Consider the following 23,305-nt stretch of genomic DNA (forward strand, 5'->3'; position numbering starts at 1 on the left):
AACAGTCTGCCTCATAAATATTTACTTGAGAAAAGAATAACTATATACATCTAATCTTGTGGTATATTTTCTAGCTTAAAATCAAGTGGGTTTTTTTGCAGATGTACAATGAAATTCTTAATATCTATGCTATCATATCATATTTCTGGTCTATCTCAGGTAATTTAAAAAGTACTCCACACAAATTAGATATAAAAATCTATTCAGTAGCACATATGACTTCTGAACAGCAGGCAAACAAGCTATCTGTACTGGAAAATGAGCCCTGACTAACTCTTATCAAAGACATGAACAGCATACAGTTCTGTATCTTCCAACAGAGTGCTGCCTGCATGTTTATCTCTGCTTTCAACTTCCTGCATTGTTGTAGTTACCTACAATGCAGTGCATGAGGATGGGAAGGACAAACCCATCTAGCCAATCAATCTCAGCAATTAAAAAATATTTGACATCAATGCATTGCTTGTTGAGGGCTAGGTATATGCAAAGGAAGGGGGAAAGGATGGCAGAGGAAGGAAGGGAAAGGAATCATAAATTAAATTGAAACATCATGGGTAGGAATAAAGATATCACTTCCAGTCAAGATTCAGTCTCTCTGATGTTACTCCTAAAATACACTGCACAGTCTCAATCAACTCTGATGACTCCCTATGGAGTGGTCTACCTGCTGCATAAAATGATTGTTCTCTTTCCACCCTCTCTATTCCTCCAGTTTTCTGCAGGTTGGAGTCTCCTGTGCGTTAGGAAATACTCTTATTACAACAGTGAGGCAGTGGTAGAAGGTCAAGCTCCCAGTAAGATTCTGCCTTCACTGATGTGGTCATTGCCAAATCCAGACTATAAAAATCAATTGAAACCGAACCTAGAGAGCAGCTACCTAAGTATCCTAGCTTCATGTGTCTCTCATTTGATAACAAGCAAGTTGTAAAAACAAGAACTTTGGCATCTATTCAATACCTTATCTAATGTTTTTACTTGTAAGATGTCAGGCACGCATGTGCACTGACGTGTGCAGCCACAAGTGTAACATTCTGAGTCCTTACATGAAAACTACATCCATTAAAAGCACAGCATTCACTCAAGCAAAACATCAGGAGAACATTCACACTGGAGTCAGAAGCTGAAGGCAGTACTGAAGGTTCTCATCTTTTGCCATCTGATTACAGAAAAAAAATCTAAAAAATCTGTAAAGAAGTACATTTGCAAAGGAAGATATTAAAATAGGCACACCCTTTAGTGTTTGTTTATTAACAGCCTGGTGCATGTTCTGAAATACTCCAGATAACATAGTAACCAACAGCTAAAAACTCACCATATAATTTTGTTGTTCTTAAAATTCTGTATTAGAATTCCAAATAGAAGTTTTTGAACAAAGAGAAGTCTCTAGGCAAATTTACAAGTAACTTCTATCAATCAGTTGTGTCTCAGTTCATTCTGTGTATTGACAGGAATCTCAACTACTACAGCTTTCTTTCCTAAATTAGAACCACTAATGCCAAATAGGGAAGGGTAGAAAGCTACTTCACATATCAGTAAAGTGGCCTTACCTTCAAGCAAATGAGGTCTCCTTTCTTCTTTCGAACACCCTGGAACTGTTGCAAAATGTTTTGCCCTGGTCTAATGTGACAAAATTACTCACCTTCCCCATCAGGGCTCATATTTTCATACGAATCCCAGCGTATCAGTGGGTCTGATGTATTGTAATCAACTATTACTCCATGATCATTCTGAAGGTGTTCACATCCTAAAATGAGACGTGTTTGAAACCAAAAATTATCAGTCACATATGTAATTATATACACACACATATGTACGTATGTCTGTAGCCTTCTGACAGACCTTTGGTCCCTGAATGGCAACTACCTATTCTGAAATGTAAGAAGCAGCAAAAGGGGAAGAAAGGTTAAACAAAACAGTTTAAAAAGAAGAAGAAAAGCTTAATTTATCATTTATCATTCAGATAATTTTATCTTGAGCTTTTTGATTATGATGTAGGCTGATAACTTGGATCAGTCCCTAAACACAAGTAACAAAGATGATCCACCCAGCCCTAGAGGGTCAGACATGATAAAGAGCTTCTGAGAATGAAACTATGAGTATCTATAAGGAGATAGTTTTAAAGGAATGACAAAATTAGACTTTGTTACAGATTTCATTCTGATTCATATAGATTATCATTCTAATACCAGAGCAATTTATCACTAAGGATAAACAGGAAGAGCTGAAAACTGTGACTTCATGTCCCTTCCAGTTCCTCCAAGGTGGCAGCTCTGCAGAATCTGAGACTAGACAGCTGGCTTTCAATGTCTTTTGCTGCATTTAAGTATGCTCTGCTGAAAAGACTTGGAATTTTCAGCAGTAACCCATGTTTTTGTGCCCTTAACAAGGCATTAAATAATGTTCAGGTTTTAAATGGATACAGTGAGGAATTTAGGCATAATGCAGTGATTCAAAAGCAAAGCACAGGCATCAAGAATTCATTACTGTGAACGTGGTTTTGATACTGATACAAATCACAGATTGTCTTTTCTGTCTAGATTAGGGAACAAAGAAATTCTCAGTTTTGAAACCTTTGGTTGTGTCTACAAAGCAAGTCCTACTGTAAATTTTTCTAAAGCAACAGTATTATGCATATACTGTGACATTTAAAACAAAAATAGTTACAAATAAGACTAGAATGCTATGGTCCTGTACCTTTATATGCAGCCTGGAAAAAGCCATATATAGAGTGTTTCTGTGATGACATTTGTAACAAGGCAGATTTATAAACTCTATTATTAAATATTCAAGGATATTATATTCTTGGCAACTGCATTGTTTCTTAAAAATAACACAGTCAGTTATGTTCTAGAACACTGTGTCCAGCTTAAAGCTACAGAATACAAAAATTATATTAACAAATTGACCAAGTTCAGGGGAGCATGACAAGGGTGATCAGGACTGGATGACTCTCCCTGTGAGGAAAAGCTGAGGGGTCAGGGCTTCTTCAGTCTGGAGATGAGATGGTCTTGACAAAGAGCTGACAGCAGCCTCCTGAAGGCTGTAGAGGAAACAGCCAGTTTGGAGCAAGGCAGAAGGAAAATATTTGAAATATTTGAAAATAATTTGAATAATTTGAATCTAGATAAATTTAGAGTCAACATGAGAAAAAATAATTCCACTGTGAGGACAGTCAGACATTTAAAAAGCCCACCCACTGAGGCTGTGATGTCTCAGTCCTTGAAGTTTTTCATTATTTGACTGGACAAAGCTCTAGGGAAACTGGTCTGATCTTACAAATGAGCCTTACTTCAGCAGGAGGATGAACCAGAGATACCCTGTAGTTTTTCTATGATTCTATAATATTTTCAGATGTGGAAAACCCATTTTGCAGAAATTGTAAGTAAGTATTTCAAGATGTCACCAAAAACCAGGAAATAAACTCTCCAACCAATTCATAGGTTAGAAAGCCAACATAACTAGCAGTGTTGGCTGCTTGGGGATTTCTCCTCAAAGCAGGTACTCCCAGTAACCTAACAGACCACCTTATATTCCTGAAACAAATATATACTCATCACATTTCCTGAATACATGCATTTATGCTAATTATTTCTGTGGACTTATTTGGATATGGTTCCAGATTTTCTGATTAATCTCTTCTCTTTGAGAATATTTCAAATGTGGTGATGTCATAATGTCCTTCTCTTATCATTCTTTGTTCTGAGATAGATGATCCTTGTTCTCAAAACTAAGATTTCTACTAGTACATATTAATCACTAATACAAGTAAATAAGGAAGCATTAGCTGGCACAAGCTGGCACAGATGTAGAGAATTAACACAAGGTCACATTTATCTCTGGTATTTGTATTAAGCACTGTATGGTGCAAAACTAAGCATTAACCATTATATAGGGATCATATACTATGGTGCTACAGTTAAAGAATTTTTCAACGTCTTCCCAGACTGCTGCATAGACTTCTTCTTAAAAAAATATAACTTGTTGAGTAACAAAGGTGAGCTGCTCTTCCTACCTAGTTAATGCCTCAGACAGCAACTGAATACAAATATCCAATTACTTACAACCTTACTTTTCAACAGCTTGAAGCCTACTAAAAAATCCACACCTCTCATTTGTCATCTAAGGAAGGCAAACTTGAAAAAAATTTTGGTCCTTTTTTAGGCATGTTAACTGGCCTATCTTCAAACATTTACTATCCAGAAACATTTAGAACAAGCTAGACAAATTCATTTATAAAACTGGTTTTCTTTTATGGCTTTCAAACAGGTTAAGTGAGATTTTTGTGCTCAGTTGGACGAAATCCAAATTCTTAGTGGCTATGGCCATAATTTTCTAGATTATCAAACTCATGTGGAAAAAAAAGGAGGAAAATACACAATTCACAGGACAGTGAGGATACTGAATGGGAATATGTGTAAGAGAGACAGTTAAGAGTATTTGGTTTTCAATCAGTCTTAAGCAGAATCCATTCTTTTTGGGACACCATAAAATTATTAAGAACACATTCATTAACAGAATTAAGCTGCAATGATCTACATAATCTTAAATTCTTACTGCAAGTAAGAATTATCACATAATCTTAAACATATTAAAATAGAATTTTGGAAGCATGCAGAACATCATACAAGCCAACATCAAAGCAGAAACATTTCCAAGAAAACTACACCTGTATCTCTTTATACTAAACTGAAGACAGTCCAAACTTCAATACTGCAAACATAATCAATTATGACAACATCCAAAAGAGATTATGGGACACTGCTGTCACTTATGTTGAGCCAAACCACCTACTATCTATGTTTTACACAGATACATTAAAGTTTTCTACTAGTTGTAGAAAGTGTTCTGGTATAGCTTTAAAACGAAATCTGGTGACTTCTATGCTGATATAAATGCAGAGTCTTTATTAACTTTTCCAAATTTAAACCAATAACTAATATATTTTAATGAAAGTGTAAAATTTCAGATTTTTTACAAGAGAAATGGAAGAAAAGAGGAAAAAATACTTTTTTTAAAAAATGTGTATTTCAATATGATTTATTTTCAAATTAAGCATATTTTTGGTTCTCTATGCTCACCTCGAATTTTCTCTGGAGTTCCTGAAAACACTAATTCCACCTTGCTGTAGTCAGGGAAACGGTCATCTGAGAACAAAGGACAGGAATTCAGCAAGATGTTTCCCAGGAGAGCAGTTTCAGTGCACTCAGAAATCAGGATTCTCTACAGCTTTCTCATGTACCCTCATCACTCTTCCCTTCCCACTTGCAGCTTAGTGATCTGGTTTTAAAAGCCATATTTTTTGTGCCACACATTCTCCAGAAAAGACCACATAAATCCCAGCTGGAGTTTTGCTTGCTTTCTAAAACAGTCAAAAGCAGAAGAGATGTACATCCTAATCCTCTCTCTAGACAGTAGACCGACGTGACTTATAAAGAAAACACACCTAGGAAAATTAAAATTGCTCCCCATATTGCCTAAACCACAATACTTGACCACAAAAGTTTTGGTATCCTTAGGGTGCATGCTGCAGGAAAATATGATTGATTTTAGTTTGCTAGTAACATAGGCTTAAGAAGTTCTGATCCTGCATATGAACACAATAAAACTGACAGTATGATTTGGAAAATATGAGGACTAGTGTGACACATTTTCAAGTGTGTCTGAAAACTGTGTCCATTCTTTGATATTCTGAAGCATATTAAAAGACTCAGACTATGTCACAAACACATTATCAGACTTTATGACAGTTTTCACTAGCAAGAAAAGAGAATAATTTAGCTCATCTTATTTCCTTCAATGGTGACAAAGAGAGTCACCATTTAAATGAGGGAGAAGGTGATAAGGACTGTGTAGGAGTATCTGAATTATTCTGACAATTAACTTGCTTGAAGAGCTTTTCCTGTCATTAGAGTTTTACTGGTATTACACATTATAATTTAACTAACTCAAAGCAGTCTCCCTTTCCCCAAAAATAAGTAAGGGGGGAAAAAAAAGAATCCTTTTGAGAATGGGTGCTGAAGAAGATCATCACATGCATATGCTTGCACACCCGCATATATACACATCCAACCAACCACAGAAGACAAGTACCTTTGTTGGCATTATCCAAATCTTCTTTGCCAAACACCAAGCCATGTCCTTGAATAGCTCCAGTGTGAAACTGAAGGCGAAAAATCACATCACGAGTAGCTGACTTGTATTTTTTGTGATAACACTTTATCTAGAAAAACAGAGCAACATTTTATCTCAGATAGTATTTTCTTACAATTCTGAACAAATGTGTATATATTAGTTGCTAATTAAGGCAGCCACAACACAATTTATTGTAGACACCTCTGATATTGAAACAAGCAGGGTATGTGTTTTTAAATCCTTTAAGATTACACAGGTCCAAGGCAGGATACTTCTAGATATGTAAAAAATAATAATCACTATTTTCATCATTATCAGTCCCCCGTCAGTAGGTTATGAGCCAGAATCACAATATCTGTGATACCGTACACAATATGTGTACAATATTGAAATGCTGACTAGTATACAAACCTCTTCCCTACCAAATTAATGAATTTCAGCACACTGTTTTCAAAAGAACTCAAGAATATGAGGACTTTTTCAAAGCAAGCCTGCAAGCTGATTATATCCATTTTAGGACTTGTAAAAAAACCTGCTCTAATGTTAGGATCTTATTTTAAGTTACTGCAGGAAGTTGATAGCAGTATTCACACCTTGGCTAGAACAAGAACTCTAGAAAAACATCTAGTATGAATTTCAGTAGCTAAAAGTGAACACCACACCCATTGTCTACCACCAGCTTCCCTTAGACAAAACCTATGGATATTTTACCTACTAATTCTCTGACTCTACTGTCATACAAAGGCACTCAGCATTCTTACAGGAATATGTAAAAATTTTGGCAACCTTAGTCACAGGACTGAAAATTTTGTAATACTATCCTGATTATATCAGGATTTTATGATAAAGCAGATATTACTGAAATGCATTGAAAAGAAAAAAAAAATCACTTTTATTAAAGTCAGAATAAGAAAAGCATCCTAGATAGAAAATGCCAAACAACTGAAGAGAATAGAGTTACTCAAATTAAATAATGCAAGAAAAATGTAAGAGTTTACAAAGGATGCTTCTGAAAGTTGGGGTTAAAATATAGTGCTGAAATTCTTCTCACTACAGAATGAAAAATCTAACAAGATGTTACTATCTAGTCTTCATTATAGTAACCTCATGATATCCTAAATTCCAGAAGTTAATCAGCACTCACCATATACCTGGCACACAGGACAACTACTGAAATAGTTCAGCCCATATACCAGAAATGTTTTCTGTCAAGTATTCTGTATGCAAATCACATATTCCTAAACCATTACAAGGGCTGGGTGATTCTCTGTGCATGTAGTCTCTATTTAATCGGAAAGCAAGGAGGTTGGTTGTTTGTTTTAAGAGAATCCCCTACAGTATATTGGCAATACCAGGTAAAATAGTATTTGCTTCTTTCTTTAGACAGTGCTCTACATGCACTAATTGTGTACATACCCCTGTTAAAGGGATCTACTTCCTTTTAGTCCAACACAACTACCAGCATGACTGGACTACTTTAATTACCAAAAGGTAAGGTATGAATAAAGTTTGACTGCTTGAGTCAATAAACAAGTGCTCAATCTCCAGCATGCCAAGCAGCTCTGTAAGGACAAAACACCATCATAAAGGATGAAAAAGGCAAGTTTGCCTAGAAGTGAAAAATGGACAGAAACAGAATTAAGAGAGCCCTGATGAGAGATATTAGAACTAACCTGTTGGGTTGTTTTTTTTTTAATCATCTAGAGATGAGGCAACTGAGAGGCATTTTAAAAACTTCATTTTATTTTCAGTCTGCTGAGAAGGTTGAGACAATACAGATGTTATAATTCATGCCATCACAATCAGAAGCCTACTATTTCTTAATTACAATACACTGTAAGTGTTTCTTGGCCTATCAGCTTTTTGCCAGCTTTTTGCCACACTATGATGTAGATGCTTTAAAGCTAATTATCTAAAACTACCCCTCGAGGGTCTTTACAAATGTATTTTCCACATTAACCTGCTCCAAAATGTAAAATTATATGAAAGTAACTGTGATAACTCCATGTAATTGTATTATGTGAGCAAAAATACTTGAAAAGAGCATCTTTAAGTTTACATACATTCATACATAATTTAAATTTTGCCTTTGAACAGTTGTTGGATTTATTCAAAATGTACTGCCTTTTACATAATCTCATTTATAAAAATACTGAATGACAGAGGGAGTTCCTCCTTCTTTCTACTTGCTAATCCAAAGTACCAGCCTTGGATTTAACCCAGACTAGTTTAAAATTAAATAATTTAAAGTTTTAATTAATTTAAGTTAAAATTAACTTAATTTTTATCCTAACAAACTTAGCTACAGAGAATTGTAATTTTTAATGAAAATTTGTTCTCTCTTACAATCAGTAATATTTTACCTCTATATCCATAGACTAAAACCATCTTTTAGTGCTCAGTATGCATAATAAACTTTCAATGAAGCCTAAGCATAACTTTGAATTCTGACTTCACTACCTTTTGATGCCATAATCAATAATTAACTCAAGTGTCCTGGGGTGACGTTATGATGCTTGTATCCCCATTCATATGTTCTGTGCCTTTAAGACTGGCTTTGAAGAGTGAAAGTTTTGTTTGGGGTTCTCTTAGCAGGGACACAGAGACGGGCAGTATATAGGACTGCTTTCGTTTGCTTGTGGCTTTCTGCTTTGCGCTCTCTCTCTCTCTCTCTCTCTGCTCTCACTTTGCTTGCTTTTGCTTCTGCTTATTAGCTAGTTTAGCTAAACAGTCCAAATTCCTTCCTGGACTGTTTCTCCTCTCCTGTTTCTTCGACCATCTCAAACCTGCTCCGGACTGGGACTGGGAACACCGAAGGTTTGCACCGTTTGGCTGCAGCAGCTGCCCCAGCACCGGAGGGACTGAGAACAGAGCAACCACCCCCGAAAGAGACTTTCTGATTTTGTCATCTTTCTCAGAGCGGTGTCATCCGGTATTGTTCATTTTGTGTGCTGGGGGGGGCTGTGCCTGTTAAATAAACAGGTTCTTTCCACTTCTCTCTGAGGAATTCTTTCCGAACCGGTTGGGGGGAGGGGCCGTGTGGGTTTGCTTTCTGGAGGGGCCCTCCTTTGCAGATTCTCCACCAAATTTGCCCTAAACCAGGACAGCAAGCCACTGTAATGTGCTGAAAAATTCCTATATGCATTTGCAGATGTCAGTGCAGCTTCTCAACAGCTGCATCTGTTCTGTATCACCACATGCTATTCACATGATGTTAAAAAATTCCTTAAATCTAAGGCAAGAAAGGATATTTACCTTTTTAAAACAAACAAACGAACATGCATTTCAAACAGTTAAACCTTTTATGAATTGGAGGTGGAGCATCTTACAGATCATTATTTTTGTCTGATACCACTGAAGATTTTGCTTAGACAGAATAAAAAATATTCAAAACTAAAGTTTTTGTTTAGAAAACACTGAAATGTTTAAAAAGACACTAGTTTGCTCATAATTATCTCAGATAATAGCATGAGATTATGGAAGATTATCTCTTTTAAAAGATGCATTATTTAAAAGCTACATGCTCTTTTTCTATTCTAAAATCTCATTTGAGAGATACTGAGTTTATCTCAGACTGATTTCTATTGTGATCTATTCCATTTCCTTAGGCACCAACAGTCCTTCAAAAACTAACAAAATGTCCTTAATTTGAAACTGTCTCAAACTTTCAAAGTATGCCAATTTATAATAGTATATTTAAAAATCGTTTGTCCCTTTTTCAGTGAAAGAACAAAAGAACAATATACAGAACTGAATAGGGAGAGGGAAAAAAATAATCTGATACCAAATCTGGACACTTGTGGTTTAGGAATGGTATTCCCCAATTCAGTGTTCCCACTGAAACATTTCAAACCACACACCACTCAACCACACCCTCTCCCCTTTTCCCAGCAGCAAGCTGAAGAGAATTGGAGGCACAAAAGATAAGATGACAGACTGAGATAAAAACAATTTATTGAAAACAGCAGTGAAATAAGACAATGAAAAGTAACAGCAACAATACTAATAACAGAGTGTACAAGAAAATAAAAACCACAACCACAACAAATGAATGAGTCATATACAATTACTCAAACCTTCCCCCCACAGAATCCCCAACAGTGCCCAACTGCTCCTTCCACCATGCAATCCAAACCAGAAGGAAGCCCCATCCCAAAAAAATGAAACAAGGTGGTATAGAATAACCTCTGTGTCCTAGCCATGCCCGTTCTGGCTATTGCAAAAATTAAAACTGTCCTGAACAGGACCAGGACATTATCCATGCCTTATTCTATGCCATCTACATCATGCCCAAAACCCACACCTTCCATCTACACACACACACACACACACACACACACACATATATATATGTACATACACACACACACAAGCACAGGTATCATTTCCATAGTCACTGGCCTAATCCTTTCAAGTTGTCTGCTGCATTCATTCAGTTCATGACTATCATTTCCATTGTCCTAGGTGTCTTCTAAGGTAGAAGGGCTGGTGTGCTGTTGGGTGGTTGCAAGCTGCAACAGGAGCTCATGACTGGTGTATCTGGAGTGGTCCATTCTCACTGTTTGTTCTCACTGTTTACACTGGCAGTGTCATTCAGCAACCAACATTATACAATTTAATATTACTGTTTTCACCCAAAAATCAAGTCCCCTTGAAGTACACACCATATTTCTCCTGTACCTCTCCATTACACATCAAGTGCATCCAGGTCCCTGAGTAAAAACAATCCCATGGATGGGTTTGCCTTTGCTTGAAGCAGAACTTACTCAAACTGTCTTGCCTAACATATTCCTCATGCACCACAGGGTCTTTATTCCCTTCTGCAGTATGTGGAGTTTTCGATTGGGCAGGGCTAGCTCAATTGGTAGAGTTCTTGTGTTAACTTAGCAGGTGGCCTCTGCTACATCCCAATGTTTGAAGGTCCCACCATCCATTGTTTTCAATATGGTTTTAACAGTCCATTGTAATGTTCAGTTTTCCCAGAGGCTGGTGCATGTTAAAGAGTATGAAACACCCACTCCATACCATGCTGTCTGGTCCAAGTGTCTATGACGCAATTTTTGAAATCAGTTGTCCAATCAGTTGTCCAACTCACTTCTTTCTGGGGTGGCATGTCTCCACAGGACTTGCTTTTCAAAGCCCAAGATGGTGCTGCTGGCACTGGTTTGAGGTACAAGGTACATGTCCAGTGGTTGCTTCCAGCATTGTAAGAAGGTAATGCTTGCCTTGGTGAGTTTGCCTGAGTGTGATGCAATCAATCTGCCAGACCTCCTCATATTTATATTATGACCATTGTCCCCCATACCACAGGGGCTTTACCTGCTTGTCCTGCTTGATTGCAGCACATTTCACTCTTATGGATAACCTGAGAGATAGAGCCCATGGTTAAATCCACCCCTCAATCACAAGCCCATCTGTATGTTGCATCTCTTCCCTCATAATCTGAGGTATCACAGGCCCACCCAGCCAGAAATAATTCACCCTTATGTTCCCAGTCCAGATCCACCTGAGACACTTTAATCTTGGCAGCTTGAGCCACCTGTTGTTGCAACGTTCTTCAGTAGCCTAACTCTTCAGTATGTGTGCATCTCCATGAGGTACTTTTGCAGCCAACTTCTCTATCCAGGCAGCAATGTCTAGATGCCATTCAATCGCCCAGATAGGTTTACTTCTGTGCTACCAATTAATCTTTTTCCACCAATACAGATACCCCCACAGAACACTTGCCACCATCCATGAGTCAGTGTACACCATCCATGGTAGAGTGCTGGCCATTTCTCTCATTCAGTAATATCTAAAGGCAACTGGATGCCCTTCAGTTCTGTGACCTGACTTGATCCACCTTGTCCCTCAATAGCTTCTGCAACTTGTCACATAGGACTCCATGCAGGAGCTTTCTGTTTTCAATGTATCTCTACAATACAGCACAACTGTTGGTAAAGAGAGCATATTGCTTTCATTTTCTGGGGCTGATTATATAGTGAGACCTCCTCAGCATGTCACCTTCTTCTCCTGCTTCTCTGATGTTAGTACAAAATTTTTGCCTACAGACCAGTTTGTGATGACTTCCAAGATCCCTGGGCAATTGGGGTTTCCTATTCAAGCTAGCCATGTGATCAGCATGACTCACTCCATGAAGCATCAGTGGCATGTGTGAAATATCCTTTGAACATCCAACCCAGCACTGGCAGTTGAGGCTCCAGGAGGAGCTGTGCTTTGATGTCAATCATTCTGAAGCAGCTCAAACCCCTTCATAAGCTGCCAGGATATCTTTTTCAGTAGGGGTGTAGCAGCCCTTGGATTCCTGACTCTGGAACCCTAGGGCTTGTCGTCAGGTCTCCCTGGATATCTTTTGCCAGACACTTCAGGAAAGACCATTTTCCCCCCAGCTGCGATATAGGGCACACTTTTCACATCTTATCCTGTCTTGATTGGCCCAAGGGCTACTTCATGAGCAGTCTTTTGTTTGATTTGTTCAAAAGCTTGTTGTTGTTCAGGACCACACTTAAAATCATTCTTCTTAAAATCATTCTTCTTCACTTGATAGAGAGGTCTTACAATCTAACTAAAATCTGAAAAATACATCCTCCAAAAACTTCTATCAGTTAGGAAAGACTGTGTTTTCTTCTTGCTGGTTGACGGGGACATATCTGCTATTTTTTTTTTTTTGCCTACATCCATTGGAACCTGACAACACTTATCTTGCCATTTTACTCCTAAAATCTGAATATCCTGGGCAGGTCCATTGACCCTACTCTGCTCTATGGCACAGCCAGCCTTCAGGAGGACCTGGATTGTCTTCTTGCCTTTCTCTAAAACTTCCTCTGCTGTGTAACCCCACAGAATGATGTCATTAATGTGTTGCAAGTATTCTGGAGCTTTGCCCTTTTTCAGTTCAGTCTGGATCAGTACATGGCAAATAGTGGGGCTATTTCAAATCCCAGAGCAGTCCATTTCAGGTGTACTAGACATCCCTCCAGTTAACATCACACTGTTGCCTGCACTTTTCTGCTAAAGGAATGGAGAAAAGTGCATTAGCAATGTGAAGAGACACCATTTTGCTGCTTTGGGCTCCAGTTCATAGTGAAGTTCCAGCATGCCCAGCACAGCAGCACTCAGAAGTGGTGTCCACTCTCCAGTGGACTTATGCACTGGCCACAGAGTACTAATAAAGGATGAGCGAGTCTCGCTGACCACTCCTTGGCTTTCTGGAGGATGAATCACTTCATTCATGAGGAATCACTGCGGCAGCCACTCTCTGGTCACAGAGAGCGACAGGCACAAGTTTCCCAGGCATTTTCCTGGGGAAGGCTGTGAGAAGATCAGAGAAAAGAATGATAAACAATTCTTATCTTCACTTGCTGCACCTGTTTTTGTGAACATGTGGAATGTGTTATGGAGATTTGTTTACCAAAGGGTAACTTCTTAATTGGCCAATGGTGATGGCATTTGGATTCAAGGACCAATAGGGTCCACTTGTATCTGATTGTCTGTAAGGGATGTTTTTCTTAATAAGTATAGTCTAATAAAGCAATTGATCAGCCTTCTGGAATCATGGAGTCAATGTTAATTATTACCCAACCAGGGCCATCATGCTATGACAAAACATGGTGTCACTGTTTGTTGCGCTACTGTCAAGGCTATATTGTCATGGCAGTGACTGTTAGCAGAAGGGTCCTCTGAGAGATCAGGGAAGGTATTCAGCTGTACAATTTCCTCTGTCTCCACAGCAGCTGTGGAAACACCAAAAGCCCAATGATGCCCTTTTGGGTCCTCAAAATACCCTCTCCTAAGGTAATCTATGCCAATGATGCACAGGGTTTCTGGACCAGTCACAGCTGGGTGTTTTTCCATTCATTCCCAGTCAGGCTCACTACAGCTTCCATTACAGCCACCTGTCACCACAGAAACAGCAAAAGATTCTGCTCCTACATATCTCAACAACATCAGGGTACATTGTATGCTGGTGTCAACTAAAACCTCACACTCATGTGGGTCTGATGTTCCAGGCCGTGGGATCCATGAAGTCAAATAAATCAGACTGTCCCTTTCCCACACCTGGCTGAAGGTACGGCCCCTCCTGTAACAGTACTTGTTACTTATTTCTTGTAAGCATAGAGATCCCTTCAAGAGCATTGGAAGTAGCATCAGCCCTCCTATTCTCTCTGATGTCTTACTCACTGGAAATTGGAGCAGGATTTATCCTTGAAGAATTTCCTGCAGCAGTTGTGCTTCCTCTCAATTCACACAGCAGTGCTGCTAGGACAGAGCTGGGTTTTCCATCCCACCTCCATATATCCTCTCCATGGTTATGCACGTAAAACCACAGGTTGCTTTGTATGGTGTACCCGTTCTCTTGAGCAGGACAACACTTGTTGTTAATAGCAGAGACTGGTCTGTACTGGTAGGGCATGGGAGATTTCTTTAAATTGCTGATAGTCCTGTCTGAAATTCCAGGAGGTCCTGGGGCAGTCTTTCTATGGACAAGATGAAGGCCCATAGGGAGCAAGGTCTTTGTTCACTTTCTTTCCATGATGTCACTGTCAATGAGTTCATATACAGCAATGGTGCACTTCCTAGGAACTTCCACCACATGCGGTGTTTGTGTACACCAGACTTCATCTGGATTTATAGGGAATTGCTCATTATTTGAATCCTTACAAAGTACCTCCATCACAGCTATTTCTCTCAAGTACTTTTCTCCATGGTGTTCCACTTGTCTCACTGCACTAATAGATCACTCTTGTTAAGATACAAGACACTCCCTATACTTGACAGTAGTTACCTCCTGAGGCTGAGACACTGTCCTCTTCTCAATCCCAATGCACGCATTCCAAGACACAAATCCCAGTTGCTTGGCTTCACTACCATTTGGTTTCATATCGTGGGCCACAATATCCCAGTATTAGACCAGCCACATCATCAGGGGCTACTCAGCTGGTGGCTGAAATCTTTACTCATACCTCATAGCTCACCCAGAAACAGATGTCAGGTGATTGCTCTGTTTCTTCCTCTTGTCGAGTGCCCTACTGCCTCTTCATCCCTTATGCCAGTTGATTCAGTCTTGGATTTCTTCTTCTGTATAGGAGCAACTGCTACCAGCACATATTGTTCCCCTGGTTCAGCTGCAGTTTGAGTGGCCACAGTGCCTGTTGATATGCTTTCCTCCCTTCCCACTGATGGTGCTGTTTGGTAATGAGAAATGTCCAATAAACAGATGCCAGAGCCCCGCACATTGCATAACTTCATTCCTTTCTGGAACTGCCACAGCATTTCTTCTTTTGCATATTTTATCACTTCAACAGAGTCTTGTAGTTCTTCAGGGGTGAACTTACAAACCATTGGAGCAGAATAGTCCTTCAGAAGCTGGCCCATTTTCTCCTGCCTTCCATGCCACTCATAATGACCCACCCTCAGGGCAGATCTCTGAAAGACCCTCCAAAAAATATCTCCTGTAACTAACATGGTGTGGACCAGACTGAGGAGAGCTGGCAGACCTAGCCACAAGAACAAGCTTTCCTTAATATCCAAGGGGAATTCAAAATTTTCAAAAACTGTTGTAAGAGGTCTGAAAGAGAAAAAGGAGATGAAAAGCTTGGGAAAATCATTCTCCCCTGTGCCCCCCACAAACTGGATATGATTATTAATGGACTCCCAAAGGTAATGCTGGAGGTAAGGGCAGGAGAGCAGTACTCAATACACATCCAAATGGCCCTCACTGTCCTTGATGTTACCACATCATAAGCTTGTATCACATAGTACACCAACAAAACAATCCTGACCCCTCTCCCTGATCTGAAAAATATCATGAGGTATGGAAATACATAAAATTAGGTACCACACTACATGGACAAATTAAGCAACATTGTGACCAGTGGCTCTGGACCTAATGCAACAAAATGCTTAGATGAAATTTGTTTCAAACCCACTCTGAGCAGACCTGTTGCTATCCTAACCTTTTGTGCCTCACATTGGGTGCCAAATAAGACTATCATGGTTCAGAAATGGTGTTGTCCAATTAGTATTCTCACTGAAACACTCCAAACCACACACACTGCTCAAGCACTACCCCTCCCCCTCTCCCCCGCAGCAGGCTGGAGAATTGGATGCACAAACAGTAACAGCAACAATACAAATGACAGAGAGTATAAGTAAACAAAACCTAGACAATTCACACACAATTGCTCACAGACCTCTCCCATTCTTCCTCCCCCTACCTCCCAGAAACCTCAGCAAAACCTGAGCACTCCCTCCATCACGCTACCTGACGAGGAAGGAAGCCCTCCCCCTGTCCCTGAAAAATAACATGAGGTCATACAAAATAACCTTTGGGTCCAAACCATGCCTGTCTGGCTACTGCAAAATTTAACCTTATGCTGGCCAGACCTCGGACATTACCTATCCCTTATTTGGTATACCACTTTTTTGAGTGCAGAACAATTTAGAATTACTTAGGCATTTTCTTTATAGCAGATAGTTTTACAGTTGTGCACACTGCCTGCCAAATTAGAGGGCAAGATATTTTAATGCCAAATTACAAATACTCCCCACAGTTATTTTTATAAAGAAAAGAGCAATACAGGTCTTACTGAACTTGGTGATGCTATAAAAGGAGAATGCTGAGAGCAATTGTTTTGAAAACAATTTGCTCCTATAAACCTTTTTGTTTGAGTTTTACAAGATTTTTTATTCCCATGAAAGCCAAAAATGATGACTAAATTAATCTAAATTATTCTGTAGTATTTCCAGGCATTTCATTAAATAATTTTTTTTATAGCACAAAACAGGTCAGAAACTGTAAACTAAATGTCATGTCAATAGATTTTCATTCCATACAATTAACTCACCATAATATCTCCTTTCAAAAGCTGGGCAGGGTCTATAGCAATGCAGATTTGACTTTGATTTTCTGACTGTATGCTACTTGACAGAAGAAAAAAAATACATGGTTTAAAGACACAAAACCATAAAACAAAGAAGAAACCCACAAACAAAACTAAAAAAGGCTATGTAATTCTGCAATCATGGAAATTAAAACCTAAACCAAATCATAGTGGAAAATGCTTACAACTTACTATATTCCAGATGTATAAACTGGCTGCATAGCCTGGTATAACTTCAGAAAAGGCCAACAAGCTGAAAAGAATCCAACAAAAAAGAGTGTTTTGTAACATTCAGATATAGGAAAACCATTACAACTAGGAAGTTTCATGCACAACCAGACTGAGCAAAATGGCACATAAGTGGTAATGCTGGACTGTCAAAATACCCTTCAAAGCAAAATTGGCTAAAAGGTATTTTATTTTATTTTATTTTAGAGTGGTTCTGAATTCAATAGGGAGGGACTTTAAAGGATTCTAGTAAGGAAGGAAATAAATGCTTCAAGAAAATTAAATTAATAAAGGAAGAATGATAATGGCCAAAAGAAAGCAAACCCCCAATATAAAATAAAAACATTTTCCAAATAAACAGATTATTTGATCTTCAGATTTTTTTCAGAATTAATAAGGCCCTTAAATTTCTAACTAGAACAAACAATACCCTGACTTTATTAAAGCAGTTATTTTAGAAATAAAAAAAGATTAAACAACAATGAAAATATATTAATATCAAATTCATGCTGATTATATTACAAAAGACCAGTGCTATTTTACCTTCGGATAATAAAAATGCAGAAACAAATCATAAATCTTTAAGACCTCTAAGTTCATCAAGTGCAACCACTAAAGTTTATTCCTTCACTGCGCTCTAGCACATAATCTCATTCTATCATTTTAATTTTAAATCCACTTAGGATAGCAAGCCACGTTAGCAGCAGTGGTGAGGCCACACTTCAACTATTGTGTTGAGTTCTGGGCCACTCACTTCAAGAAAGACACTGAAATGCAGTAGTGTATCCAGAAAAAGTCAAGAGAGCTGGTGAAGAGTCTCCACACATGTCCACACATATGAGGAGTGGCTCAGGGACCTGGGTTATTTAACCTGGAGAAAAGGAGGCTCAGGGAGACCTTATCACTCCATATAACTCCTTATCACTCCAATCTCCTGCCTGAAGGGAGATTGTAGCAAGGTGGGAGTCAGACTTTTCTCCTGGGCAACGAATGATACAATAAGAGGACAGAGCCTCAAACTGCACAGAGAAAGCTCCTTTTGGACAGCAGGAAGAATTTTCTCACTGAAAGGGTTGTTAAACTTTGTAACAGAATGCCCAGGGAGGTGGTGGAATCACCATCCCTGCAGGTGTTCAAGAAACAACTGGACATGGCACTTAATGCCATGGTCTCGCTGACAGTGATGATGGGTCAAAGGTTGGACTCTATGATCTTGGAGGTCCTTTTCCAAATGAAATGATTCTGTAAGTACACCCTATCCGAACAGCTTATCAACATGAAATCCATTCTCAAAACAGAAAAGAGATTATATTTATAATCATTTCCCAAAACAAAGAGGAAATAATTATGAAACGTGACCAGGTTCCCAGATCCTTTACAGTAAGAGACCACAACTGTTCAGAGATAGGCAGAGACGAATAGCATCAACTATTTATTTAACAAAGAACAAGAAATTGATTTCACCTGCTCCAATTTTTACTCTTAGAATGCTTCTCTTCTGGCTACTTTATTGGGAATATTTTGATGGATATCAAAAAGATATTAATTCTAATCTGAGATTCATGCAGCCTTTCTAGAAAGTTCCAAAATGAAACAAGACTTTGATCCTACACCTGAAAACAAAAAATTAGGTAATTTACCTCCCCCAGCATCTAAGTTGGGGATGCCATGAAGGATAACATAGTGCAGGAAAAGAGGGGTTGCATTCATTTTCACGGATCCAGATAGAAGGCCACTTAAGAACTGCACGTATCTGAAAACAAAAAGTTTATCTGAATTATATAAAACCACTAATACTAGGGAAATACATTACTTACACAATGGTATTTCCAGATTATGGGTAATCAATAGTATTGTGACAATACACATAAATCCAAAATAATAATCTTCACAAAACAGAAAAGACACTTTAATTTACCACTGTATTAAATCCATGGCTGTTACATTGCTATTGTTGATATCTTTATTTTAGTTGTTTACATTACTACTCTAAGTAAGAAATTAAGTAGAAGAGACAGTAAAGTCAATTGTTTTGGTACACATTCCTAATTACAACTGTAGTCTTAAATTTTCACAGCAGCATGATATGGTTCCCATCCAATTTACAGTGAAGTCATCTTCATTAAAACAAGAGCAAGAAGTGCCCTCATCAGAAATCTCAAGAGCAATGCAGTCAAATAACATCTTCATATTGAGAAGTGATCTCATTCAGCACCAAACTAGAGGAAAACTTCCACAGCACTGTGAAAATTATTCTATTTCTGTGATTTAATATGTGGTATGGTCACAAGCTATTGAGCAAATACATGCAAGTAAACATCACTGCTGTGTCTTTAATTTTTCCACCAGCTTTGAGTCCCTTTTTTTTCCATGCCTATGAGACAATCTTCATTTAACTTTATTCTCAGGAATGTATAGAGAAAAATCACCTTTTTTTCACCTTTATGCACAGATCTCATTAGCTGAACTCCTGGCAAAACCACAACTAAGGATATCCTGCTGAGTAACAACAGCTTTACTATCCCAGAATAGGGGTTGTGGGTAATTTAAAATAGATTTAATTTTACAGAGAGCTTGCAAAGCTCTATTTTAAATGTTAAGAAAAGGCTTTTTTTGTTGTTGTTTTCTCCTTCAGTCTTTCTGAAAGGATTTGGTACATCAAAAGCACAAATTTTACAAATTGACACACCTAACGTGACAAAAAATATTGTGTTAAAATGTTTTGTCAGTGACCTCTCACGACTTTAATAAATTATTTACTATTACCAATGTGACCATTTTCTCTTTACCAGCTTTCAATTATTACAAAAATTAGACTGAAATTTTTGAAAACCTTTCTCAAGGTAGTGCACTTAAGGGGCCTAGAGACAGTCAGCTTATTTTTGAGAAGAGCATTCAAACATTTATCCTGAAGGTTTGTGAGAAATTTTTTTCATATGAAGGGTCTCTATCTGCATTTCTCATTCAGAGAAATCTTCAACTGCTTATCTGAGAATGGATTCAAAATAGGTCTGGTCTACAGCTACTCTTCTTGTCATTGTTACAGTACCCAACTAGTAGTAGGAAAAAGCTAAGTGACTTAGTTGCGACAATTTATTTTTATCTAGACAAGATTTGGTAGAGAAAAGGTTTCAAAATGTGAAAAATTGGTGCATTTTCATATTTTACAATTTTGAGATCCACTTAAATTATACCCATTTATACATCAACTGGGTTTTAACAAGGATATCACTAATTAATTACCCAGCAATGGTTTCAGAGAAAAAGCGTATTAAAAGGCCACTGACTGATCAGAATGGGGACAAAGGAGTATAAAGTTATCCACAAATATTAAGAGAGTTGGTTTTCCTTTCTCTACAACAAGATTAGTGGCCACTGCCAGTCCAGGCAAAGGTAGGAAAGATGAGATTTGGGATAACAGTTCTGACATAAAGTTTGGAAAACTACCTCTGTTCTCATTAGAAATTACCCTCTTAAGTGGTAATGTGTATATGTATGGAAGATGGCAAGGGCAGCTCAAGTTCAGTACTGGTGAGGAAAGATGTTAACTCCTTCAGTCAAGAAGGAAACCGAGTATCTCTGAGGCCCTCCCACCGGCAGTTACCCCCAGAAGAATTAAGTAAGTGTCCTTAAAGGGGATGTAGGAAAGACAGATGCAATCATTTATACCTAATGTCTAGCTTTAGGGCTCACCTACAGTTCACTTAAGTTAGTAGCTACTGAAACTTCCCATCAATATGGTTGGAAAACTACCTTGGTGCACAATTCAGAGGCTGTTGTGGAGGTTCCTAGCTCTCACTGAAATATGCCTGCTGTCTAGGGCTTCTAAATCGGAAGATTAACAACATCTCTTTCCTTTTGCTGCTATGGTTCACACTTCTCTGTCTGGTAGGCAGCATTCTCAAATCCTTATTATTGAAATGCAATACACATATACACATATATACAAGCACAAAATGGAAACAAAAAAAAGACCAGTGAACTTCTACTAATGAAAAGTTTATTTCAAGTCTAATGGAATGTTGTGTTGCTATTTTTCAAGTTAAAAGGAGCTGTGCATGTCACCTAATGGGTTAAAAAAGTAACTGGTATGTTTTTATTTAGAGATTAACAGAACCAAACACCTTACATTAGTTATTACTACTGGTTTTTCTGTTTTAATTACTAGCAAATTCTTATACTATAAACAACTTCTAAACTACCTACTGCATGCACATGGATCAAGACAAAAAAAAAAAACCAAACCAGTAATTACCAAATCAAACCCAGATGATATTTTATATTTCTAAAAGAGATTCACCTATATCACAATTATTTGTCTGATGGGTATCAGTCTCTTTTGGTACTGAATTCTTCAATTACCTGTCATAGTAGATAGTGAACCCCAGAACTATTCACTTTCCAAAGTGAAATACTTTGAATCTTAATTCAACCTTTGTCATACAGACAGACTGAAAAGATAACACATCCAGATACATGAACTTGCCATAATGAATATCTCATGCTTTGACAAACATTTACTAGCATGGACATGGGGCAAGTGCATAATCTGCAGATCCTCTAAACAAGTAGTAAAAATATCTTAATTGCACACTAATCAGCATATTTCACATACTCATTATTGTATCACAGAAAAATTAGTTTATTATTATCTTGGAAAAATCAAGATTGTGACACCTCTTTGTTAATAAACAATGCAGTGAGAACCCATTTAGATAACAGTCTGGTACAAAAGGTCTCGTCTGTCTGGGACCATGTGCAGGAACTGAAGGAGAGATCTCATCAATCAAGGAATATTAATACAAGATAAAGTGCTGCAAATTCAGGAAGCACTGAAAGATCTTGTGGAAATAGCCTCCACATAGCTGGAAAGGGACTAAGGGATGGATGCAGAAGATAATTATGACATTTCCTATTGATATAAATTAGAAACAAATTGAATACCTTCTTTGGGACGGCTGCATTAAAGCTGAAACTTTATCATCAAAGAATTTCTTCATAGCAAATCTGTCTAGAGCCTGATCAGCACTGTCAAGAAAGAGACACATGTTATTCTGCTTCAGTGTCATCTCAAAAATTCAGCAGGCTACTGCTTGAAATATGCAAAAATATTTGGAAGAAAAAAAGGAGGGAAGTTAAGAAAAATTAAAAAAACAAGCACCTAACTAGCAACTCTAATAATTTGGATATTGTGGACAATTGTGTTTATTCCATTGACACCTTCTCATTCAACACCTTAAGATAGTTTCCTTCCTCAGCAAAGCATCTACATGCTTATTCAATAAACTGAATTGCATGCTTCCAACAAGAATACATTGAAATTAGAATGCAAAAAATTTTGGCAGAACCAAACAGCTCAGGCTCCCAAAGAAGGATACTTGCCATAATTTTTTTAATGTGCCACTGGGAGTTCTCTCTATAAAATACAAATTCATTTTCTTTTTCAGAAAGAACTGTAGTACCAGGATAGAGGTTAATTTAAGCAGTCAGTAATTCATTTAGCCTTTGTTTCCTATACCATGAGCCATCAAGAAGAGACTGTCTTTGAAAAAGAACTATTTTACATCAGAAACCATAAACTCTTCAAACACACAATCAAGGAACAACATATTCCAAAAAATACATTTTCTTCTATTCTTTATCCAGAATGGCTCTTATGTGGGTCTTTTTTGGGTGAAGGAAGGCAAGAGGTTACAGAAAAAAAGAAAAAGAAGTGCCAAAAATCAGTAAGAATGTTGTTCATCACATATGCCAAGTAACATGCTATAGTGATTCTTTTATATCTATTCCAGATAAAAACAATGTGTCTCATAACAGATATAGTTCACAGTTTTAATTTGCATCAGAATATAAAAGATTTGGAAGTTCCAAAATATAAGAATGCACATATCCTAGGGTGACGTTATGATGCTTGTATCCCCAGTTAGGTGTTCTGTTTATGCTGGATGTTATATTCTGTGCCTTCAAGAGTAGCTCTGAGAGCAAAGGCAGGGAGAAGAAGAAGCACAGAGTTTTGTTATCAGCCTGCACTTACTTCTCCATTGTGTTCTCTGTGCACTGAC

The 23,305-nt window shown here is 37.9% G+C and overlaps 1 protein-coding gene across 1 annotated transcript in view; it reads right to left on the minus strand.

Annotated features, from left to right (window-relative positions):
• The window catches only part of TNS3 (tensin 3), a 208,292-nt gene that overhangs the window by 84,625 nt on the left and 100,362 nt on the right, over positions 1-23,305 (minus strand). The window contains exons 9-15 of the mRNA XM_059478542.1: positions 22,188-22,271; positions 18,884-18,996; positions 17,208-17,268; positions 16,980-17,052; positions 6,091-6,220; positions 5,079-5,144; positions 1,640-1,744 (exon numbers count right to left, since the gene is read on the minus strand). Coding sequence (XP_059334525.1) covers positions 1,640-1,744; positions 5,079-5,144; positions 6,091-6,220; positions 16,980-17,052; positions 17,208-17,268; positions 18,884-18,996; positions 22,188-22,271 — 632 coding nt within the window. The remainder of the gene's footprint in view (positions 1-1,639; positions 1,745-5,078; positions 5,145-6,090; positions 6,221-16,979; positions 17,053-17,207; positions 17,269-18,883; positions 18,997-22,187; positions 22,272-23,305) is intronic.

The sequence above is a fragment of the Ammospiza nelsoni genome, chromosome 1 (genome assembly GCF_027579445.1).
Source record: "Ammospiza nelsoni isolate bAmmNel1 chromosome 1, bAmmNel1.pri, whole genome shotgun sequence".
Taxonomy (NCBI): domain Eukaryota; kingdom Metazoa; phylum Chordata; class Aves; order Passeriformes; family Passerellidae; genus Ammospiza; species Ammospiza nelsoni.